This window comes from Littorina saxatilis, linkage group LG14 (genome assembly GCF_037325665.1).
Source record: "Littorina saxatilis isolate snail1 linkage group LG14, US_GU_Lsax_2.0, whole genome shotgun sequence".
In the NCBI taxonomy this organism is placed as follows: domain Eukaryota; kingdom Metazoa; phylum Mollusca; class Gastropoda; order Littorinimorpha; family Littorinidae; genus Littorina; species Littorina saxatilis.
The window spans coordinates 15,600,061-15,609,435 of record NC_090258.1 but is presented as its reverse complement, the minus strand read 5'-3'; the positions used below and the strand labels follow the sequence as shown (position 1 = coordinate 15,609,435).

Genomic DNA, 9,375 nt, shown 5'->3' with positions numbered 1-9,375 from the left:
CTATTTCTCAATTATTATTGGACATGGGATAAGATAAACCTGACCTGCTATATATATATGCACACCTGCTATAAACTCGAGCGGTATTTATACAACAGGTTTCTCTGTGCTTGACTTGTTCAACGTAAAAAGTCTGGCATGCTGCCGTACTGCACAAGTCACATAGTTATGCATTGACAAGGAAATAGAAACCACTTCGATAGCTCCGCTGGTCGAAACTAGAAACTCGACTTGTTTCTCCTTGTTGATGTCAGCTGTGACCACACAAGTTGGACATTAATCTTCATAAACTGTTCTATTATCTAAGGTGATGAGACAGCAATTACTAGCCAGGGAACGAACCGGTTAGTGGTTATAATGCAGCAGGATTCAATAACATTGAACTTCGCAACCCGAAGGTAGGAATGTGTCGCGTCGATTCAGTGCTTTCGTGACATGACTCACCGCTCTTTTTCATACACGTTTTGTATAGTACTGCGTTTGTGTGGCCGGACTAAAACGGTATCTGTTTTTTTCTTTCTGAGCTGGATTTGACTTCAAATGAACAAAGATAAGAAGTGCTAATGTGCAATAGCGCATGTTCAAGCCAAGGACTAATGAACGGTTTCTTTGATGTGTACACACTTTCGCTTAAATTGGCCAAGAAGCCGCTGCCAAACAAAGTATCATACATGAATCGGTAATGTGAAAAAAACATAGCGACGCCAAGAGTGCACTTCGCTTTTCAGAGCAGTTGAGTAATATAAAAGTGTCACCAGAAAGAAACGTCGTAGAGGTACCTGAGAGGATTTTATCATATTCAAGGTTGGGTCGATAATTTATTTTTAGTCCTGGTAGCTCAGCATAGCAATGGCTTCAAACCTTTCTCAACCAGACGGAGCTAAACGTTTCACTGACTGTCCTCACTGTGGCTCTCTGTGCCTTGGACCCGCCATCTTGCCATGCGGTCACGTGACATGCAAAAGGTGCTTAGGCCACTTGCTGCAGAACAAGAAACGTTGCCCCGTATGTAAAACAAGCCTTCCAGTGCAGTCCGAGGATACGGTCAGCCAGTTGGCACAACGCTTCAGTTCAGAGCTCGTGCTGCACGATCTTGTCAACGAACGCCTGCACGATCTAGGTCAGCAGTCGTGCGAGGTGTGTCAGAACAGAAACGCTACCATGATCTGTCAGGACTGTGGAGAAATGTACTGTGACGGCTGTGCTTCAGCTCACAGAAAGATGCGAGCGACCAAGGAGCACGTACAACAAACGCTCCCCCATACTTTGTACAACGCTCCTCCCGCGAACCGTCCTCCGACCGGCACTAGACGAAAACAACACCCACCGTCGTCTTCTACAGTCTCCGGAGACAGCATTACCAACCTGCCACGTGCTCCCACTACGAGGACTAAGCTCGACAGGCAGTGGATTGAACAACAGGTGCAGTTGTTTAAAAAAGCAATCTGTGATGTGAAGAAGGTCGCTCGCGCTGCTCAGAATTTCATGACGCTTGCACAAGAACTATCAGAAGACGCCAAAGGGAAAGAGGAGATTCTTAACATCTACACCAACAGGCTTGAGAGCGCCGAACTGAGAAAGGATAGTGATGGACATATTTGCGTCAGTGGACTCAGTGATGATGACGTCACAGCCACAGTGAAGACCCAAGACCTTCTGCCACGTCTGCGTGACGTTAGAGAGAGCTGTGGGCAGTTTGACGTCATGAATAACCTGCAGACAGAACTTTCGGGTCTGGTCAGTGAACATAAAGCGGGTCAGTTGGTTTTTTGCTTTCCCTTTTTACATTCAGTCAGTATTTGCCTCTTCCTTCAGGGCATGATCTGATGTATAAGGCGGACCAGGGGCTTTCAAAATGAGTCATGGGTTCAGGGGCTGGCAAGGCGGGGGTCTGGGGAGCCTTGCCCCCTGCATGCTGTTGCAATGTAAATTTGAAAGAGGTATTGAGTGTCTCTCCTTGAGGAAACAAAGGGTACATTTGCTGGGTAATGTTCAATGTGTTGTTTTCTTTTATTACAAATGACAATTTGGGGGGGATCAAAATTGACTTGGCGGACAAATCCCCACTGAAAAATACTGTTTGAAATTGCCACAGTTTAATTTTTTGTTGGGTATACCTACGCCACACATATGCAGGGCTTTATAATAGTGCCTGCACGTTTAACAGTCCCAACTTTAAACGTTGTGTTAAGGTGGTCAATGCATACGACAATTTAAAAAAATCGTCCTACTTTTGTGCCCTTGATAGCAGCAGACCTGTTTACACTACACATTGAGCGTAGTAAACTACGATTTTGGTCGCCAAACTACGCAACTACGCATGCTTGTCTTATACTACGCAAAAGTTTCGTTTCGACTACACATTTTGACATTGTGAATACGCAAAAACGCGAGCGAGTTCCGATCCATAATTTGTACTAACCGGTTGTGTACTGCGTGCAAAACATGCCCGGCGCCCGCGAGAGTAGCGTAGTCAGTTGGTCTTGCTGCTGTTATTACAACTATCGCGGGCGTTTCAGCACATACTTTTCTGAACGCGGTCACTTAGTAGCTCATTCTTTCTGGAGGGAAAAAAATGGCTACAGCGACGAACACGAATTCAGAAGACTTTGGCGATCAACCGCCACGGAGCAAAAAAAAGAAGCTTGGTCAAACTCCCAGCAAGGCTTTTCTGCCAAAGTACTATGAGGAGCATCCATGCCTAGTTTCGTGGAGAAAAGGGAAGCATTTTGCCCACTGCACTGTGTGCAACACGGCTTTTTCAGAGAAGCACAGTGGGCTTTACGACCGTGTAACCGCCACAAGAAAAGCACTTCTCATGGGGAATTCGAGAAATCCCGACCAAAGCAGAGGAAAAATTGGACTGTTTTGTGAAGAAACCCGTGCCAGGGAAAGAAGACCAAGACAAGCTCACTTTTGAGAGATCGGTAACCAGAGCAGAGGCAATGACCTGCCATATTATTATTATTGCCGACGCAAACCTGTTCTGTTTATATGCAAATTTGCCTTCATGTTGATACACATACTCCCAGTCCCTACTTTTTGTGACTTGATGTTTTCAGATTGTCACAGGTCTTGAATAGGGGGTCCCACTGTATATGAACTGCATACCCCTCAACATAGCTTTTTTTTTAACAAATGCATGGGTGAAAGTTTTCCGCCTTAGGGCGGAAATCCGCCAAATGAAATTGGTCAAATGAAGAATTCCTTATTTTGAAAATCTGTAAAAAAAAAAAAAAAATTTTTTTTTTTTTTTTTTTTTTTTTTTTTTTGCCGGCGATCCGATCTGTATTTTCTCTAACACAGTGACTGGACATCGCTGAATCTTTGTTTCCCTGAGCGCGCGAATTATCGGACTACAGCTTGGCATTTGTTATCATTGTTTACGGTGCAAATTTGTGTGTTTGAGATACCAGGAAAGGCCTACTTTTACCCTTAAAAAGCCTGATTTTTCGTTTTCTTCTGGGGGGCTTCGCCCCCCTGGGCCCCCTAAGAGGGCGTTGCCCCTGCACCCCACCAGGGCGTGGGCGGCCCCTGGACCCCGGCCTCATTTTCCTTATTTTTAATTCTGATCAGTTTCACTCATGCAAATGTTCCAAACTAGTTAATAATTTTTTTCTTAACAAATAAACTTAATGCTTGGCTTGTATTTTTGTGTGGGCTTTGTTTGTATTTGTATGAGGAGTATTGTTCACATTGTAATAGTTTTGTTTGGAGTGTTGAGTGTTTGTTTTAGTACGGTATAAGTAACTGTTCTGTTTTGCGGTTTGGGTTGATCAAATTGAAATACTACACATTCACCTGCCAAACTACACATTTGCCTTATTTTCACACCCAAAACTACACATGGTACATTTCAGGGGTAGGCAGGTCTGTAGCAGTAGAACTTCCGGGCATTTTCCTAAAGCTTATCGATCTCACCGATGTACTTAAAGGCATAGTTACAGAGCATTGTTTCAGGTTAATCAATGGTGCGTCTCAATGAAAGTACAGCGTAAGTCTCTAGGACTTCAAAGGGTAAAATTCGGCAGAAAGCGGTACCAAAATTGTTGAAATTGCAGTATATGTTAAATATGTTAAACACAACATCATCTATTTATTAACTAACTTGTGATAAATAGAGGATGTTGTGAATTTTGAACAATCTATAGTTAGCCACTTATAAACAAAATTGTTCAAACTAACTAACATTGTTACGTATTCTTTGGCAAGAGAGTACAGTGTCAGCACGGAAAGAGATTGTGTGTATCTAGACCAAACACTAAATACCCTAGACCAATTGGTAAAATCGTCACAGTTAAATTTGCATCATTGATTTTGCAGACAATCTGAGTCGTACATCAAGACTGCCGCTCGGGACTAAACTTCGGACAAAGCATGACGACATGTCAAAGGCAGAAAACATAGGTAAACAAGGTTCATATTTTCCATCTTTGATCAATCTGTCTATGTATTTCTTTTCAGACTGCGATTCTCCGTGTGCTCTGTTGTTATTTTCACTTTGCTGAACAGAAAAACTTTCTTACATTGACTATTCTTTCTACAATAAGACGAGTTTCCTCTGCTAGAAGTATTAATGCAATTTTCAATGGAAGTGCTGCTAAAAAAATAAAAAATAAATGTTTAACGACGAGCTTTCGTTTTGGTTTTTATTTGGAGTTTAAGGCTCGCCGACTTCTGTTGGTGGTATCTGAGGCGATTAAGACTGAACTGCATCCAGTTCGTACAGGGAGCATAGTTCTGACAAGCAACAGAGAAGCTGAAAAGTAGACAACAAGAACATAAAGAAAGAAACAAAAAAACTAATACAACAAATTTAACAAACAAACAAACAAACATTTAACAAGAAAGTGAGGGGAAATAGAAGTCCAAGAAATCTGTGATGTTTTCTCTTGTATTCTTTGCCTGTGCGTGTATAGTATGCTTGGTCGATGTATGTATTGTAAAGCGCTAAGAGTAGACATTTTTCTAGAATAGCGCTATAAAAGTTTGCATTATTATTATTATTATTATTATTCAGTTTCCCTGACAATTTCGATTTCGAAATAGAGCAGGAAATGGTTCACAAAAAGTCCGAGTTTTGTGTGTGTGATTTCCACTTTGGACTTGATGAAGTTACAATTACGCAAGGTGCAAGAAGCATCTAACCACTCTTTCACAAACAAACAATCAATGAAACAACAGCTTCTCTTACCTTTACTTTTATTTTTTAGGAAGGCACATTATTTTGTATGTGTATTTATTGCGGTTTGCTGTTTTAAGGCGTTACGTGACAATCTTTTAAATTAAAATATCTTAAATACCAATAGTCCCAACACAGAGTTCCTAACTTGAAAATCATATATACATATAGCCTGCTAAAAAAAATGAGAATGAACTGCGTGGTTAAAACCGGAAGAAAAGCCAGCTATTTTGTCCAATGTTTTTGTAATCGTCCACTGCAACCTTTAAAATTAGTAATTGTGCAAACATGTGGTTTCAAACCAAAGGTTTAAAATGGCTTTGCAGAACTGTCAAATTATATATACTTTCCTATTATTCGAGGTATTCTCCAGTAGGGGTGTTGCCAGTAAAAAGCAGTTTGGACAAGCATCCCTGTAAAAAAAAAGTGTCAACACGTTTGTGTGAATTTTTCTTAAAGGTTTGTTTGTGTGTTCACACGACTTAGCTCAGTTTGATATTATTAGACATCATGTTGGATGAAATCAGTGCTGCTGCAGGTACATTGAATTGGCAAGTCCTATCTAGATGTACATATGTTTCCACACTTAGTATAAGCTTAGCTTGTTGTTTGGTCACAAATGCTTATATTGTACTATACATACAACCCTGTATTTTCGGAATAAAATCTTGTTTAAAAAAATAAAGAATAGTGAAAACGAGATACAGTTATATTTCCGTATTGTGCAAGTAGAGAAAGATAGTCTTCTTTCATTACAGAAACATTTCTGTGCTATTAAAAGCGAATTAGTATTCTCAATCATTATAAGAGTAAAGTTGTACATTACTTATACCACGTGGTTTTCTTTTCTCATGTTGTCACTAGGAACTGTTTCCAGCAAATCCTTCGACCCAATGACTGCCACCGTGAGATGTGTGTTAAAGACCACAGCTAAAACTGACCAGGACGCGGTGGACCCCAACATCGCGGACATAGTGACCACGCCGGAAGGACAACTGGTACTGTTAGATGATGCCAACAATATGATCAAAATTGTTCGAGAGCTGTCGTCCCAGCATCAGTCATTGTACACCTTCAAACTGAATTCAAAGCCATTGGCTGCGGGTCATCTTTCTGACGGACTGCTTGCTGTTTCTTTCAAAACCAAGGTCTGTTACCTATTGGATGTCAGTGCCGCACGTGTTACTGTGAAGTCGCAGTTTACTACTCGTCGGCAGTACGTGAATGTTACCAGAGCCGGTGATCACGACGCCGACAAATTGCTGGTCACCTGTGATGCAGATTTTGATGGTCCAGCATCCGTGGACATCATCCGAAGAGACGGTGGGTTTGTCAGGACTGTCACTGATGCAAGTCAGCTGAGAGGTTTAACGAATATTACCAAGATATGGGTTGACGGTAACAATGTTTTTATCCCGGCTACAAATCAGGACTGTGTTTACAGGGTTGAAATCTCCTCTGGTAAAATGAAAGAGACAATCAAACATCCAGATCTGAGGACACCCACTCACGTTGAAATTGATGCCGATGGCAATGTATACATTGCCTGTTTTGGCAGTCAGTGTGTTCTTGTGCGGAACACTGCAGGAAAATGGAGGACCATTCTTACAGGGTCTCAACGGGACACGCTTCCTTGCGCACTAGGTCTGGCAGAACGTGGTATTGCTGTGGTGTGGTGGATTCGCAATGCCCATGAATACAAGTTTGCCAGTGTTGCCGGATACGAGTTTGTGTAAGCACCCTCAGTCCGGTAAATGAAAGATGTTGTCCACATCTTGGATCCTCCCGATCTTAGCCGACTGAAAAGGAATACGATCAAGGGTGCAGGGATGTCGTTAGGCGTCGGACATCGGACATATAACGATGAAAATCCCCAAATGTCCGAATCACATTGCCGCATGTCGGTCAGATGTCCTATCGTTTTAGCCTGAGCGTGGTCATTGTCCGATATGTACTCCATTCCTTCGGACAGCGCGATAATCGTTAATTTTCATTTCAAGATAAAAATCTTCTAAAAGACCGAACGCTCTCGTGTTCAGCTGACACTGAAGTTGCCAGTGCTGCGTGCGGATCTTTTCTTTTGTCGGGAATTCCCGAACCGTTTGCAGTATGCGCCGTTTGGGTATTACCTAAAAATAGTGGATTATTCTTAGATCAGTGCATGCTACAGGAGTACGGGAGACAACTCCAACTGACTAAATTTGTCGTCTGCTTTTGTTTTCGATACGAGACAAAGCACTGAATTATGCCGCTGAAAAAAATAAACTAAAGCCTGCAAAAGATCAGCATTAGATCAAACCGATCATTTTGTTTTTCAACTTTTATCCAAATCATGCAGTTTGTAATCAAAGTAAGAGCTCTGAAGTTGTTCATGTTGGTTTCTTTTTTGTGGTTTCTTTGAAACTAAACAAATACAACATTATATGCATACTGTGTTGATGTAATTTCTATATTATGTGTGTGTTCTACAGCGCGCGCGTGGGTGTGTGTGTGCGTGCGTGTGTGTGTGGGCGCATGACTTTGGAACAATTCCATGGAATGTGTTATAAGCTGTTTGGCCCAAATTCATAATGTCCTATTACACTTTCTGAAAGCGGTCAAATGTCCTATTGATGCTGAAGAACTCAGGACATTTGTCCTATTGGTATGAATTTGTAGCAACATCCATGAGGGTGTCTCTTAAACCCGACTTGTAGCGAAGACCAGCGATCCGATTTGTAATCAAGTCACAGGAACACAAGCGCAGAAGAGTGTACCACCTACTGTTGGTACAAAACTATGAATGACGTATACCTGACAGCCTTGTGCGCCTGCCCTTTTCCCTGGATGTTGCAACATTAATAAAAGGCACCTCCGCTGATTTTGTCCGGAAATATTTTGACATGAGCACCTCTTGGTATCAGTCTGCCTTAGAGATGAGGACGACAGTTGTATAGATGACCAGAATATCGCGCTGCATTTTCCTGCATAGAACTAAGCCGCGTCTGCCGCGACGGTGCCTGAGCTAAACATTGGCGGGCACTGCTCACAGCCCGGCACACAGCACTGTAAACATTCCCCGTCCCTTCACCTCTCTCGCCACCATCCGCCCTACCCTTGGTCTCATGCCTGTAGAAGCTTATCAACGTGTCACTCTAAAGAGCACGTCCGGCGAATTATCCACATTAAACCAGATCATTACAAATGATGCTTCTGGTCCTAGTCTCTCGCAAGAGAGGTTGGTCGAGGTCAGTTCGTTGCACTGAACACATTAATCTATTTAGCTTTCAGCGACGATCAGTTCTTGTGCGACACAGTCATATCATGTGTGATGTACCTTCGGATCATCACTGTAAGATATAAACATATTTAGGATCAACAACATATTTTATATCTAACTGTATCGAACCAATCGATTATTGAATAAACACTTTTGTCATCATTTTCACGAGTTTTCATTCACAAGCACCTTGGAAATAAATCTCATGTTCCCCAGGCAATAAATCCCCGGTTACTATAGTTGCAGGAAGCAGGTTATGGATAATCAAAAGCAAACCCAATAGAAACGCTCGGGGATTCTTCGGCTCTTTTCATTGGTGTTTCCCCAGACCTAAACAGACGACACGACACTGCTTTGCAAAGTTCCAAAAACGAACTGGCAAACTGGCAAAAGTAAACAAAAAACAAAACTACTTCATGAAAGGTCATACATTCATCAAAAACAAATGGAACCTAGCGATATGTTTTGTCTTCTTACAGAGTCATGGAGTGCGTGTATCTGTGTTTCGATACACAGACGTTCGGAGAAATACGAACGTCAAGTTCAAGTAAAACGACCCCTGACACACACATTTTGACCCATGCACAAGACGTTGTATCGATAAACGAAGCACAAATGTGACCCTCCACCACGGGATGAGTCGCATGTCACCTTTGCATGATTTTCATATTTGTACATTTTCCTAAAGAGATTTTTATGCTCTATCCAGTGGTGAAAATCGTTTTAAAAAAGAGCAAAAACTGTTTGAGTTATAAGCCTGTGACTAAGGTGACCCTCACACTGTTACCAGACACTCCCCGGACTTATATTAAGCCTAGCGCAGAACCGCGCGAGGTGACATGCGACTCATTTCGTGGTGGAGGGTCACAAATAAGAAACAATAATAAAAGCAAAGAAAATAGCAACAAGATATGCAAACATCTAACAAAGCCGA

The 9,375-nt window shown here is 42.0% G+C and overlaps 1 protein-coding gene across 1 annotated transcript; it reads left to right on the top strand.

Moving 5' to 3' along the window:
* Positions 1–208: 208 nt before the first annotated feature.
* LOC138947218 (tripartite motif-containing protein 3-like) lies at positions 209–8,642 on the top strand. Its single transcript, XM_070318655.1, has 3 exons — positions 209–1,756; positions 4,324–4,407; positions 6,047–8,642. Exons 1-3 carry the CDS (start codon positions 850–852, stop codon positions 6,916–6,918), a joined length of 1,863 nt encoding a protein of 620 aa, XP_070174756.1. The 5' UTR covers positions 209–849; the 3' UTR covers positions 6,919–8,642.
* The last annotated feature ends 733 nt before the right edge of the window (positions 8,643–9,375 follow it).

Coding starts and splice junctions, on each gene's coding strand:
- LOC138947218 (XM_070318655.1), top strand. CDS start 850: ATGGCTTCAAACCTTTCTCAACCAGACGGAGCTAAACGTTTCACTGAC. Junction 1,757..4,323: donor GGTCAGTGAACATAAAGCGG/GTCAGTTGGTTT, acceptor TTGATTTTGCAG/ACAATCTGAGTCGTACATCA. Junction 4,408..6,046: donor GTCAAAGGCAGAAAACATAG/GTAAACAAGGTT, acceptor TGTTGTCACTAG/GAACTGTTTCCAGCAAATCC.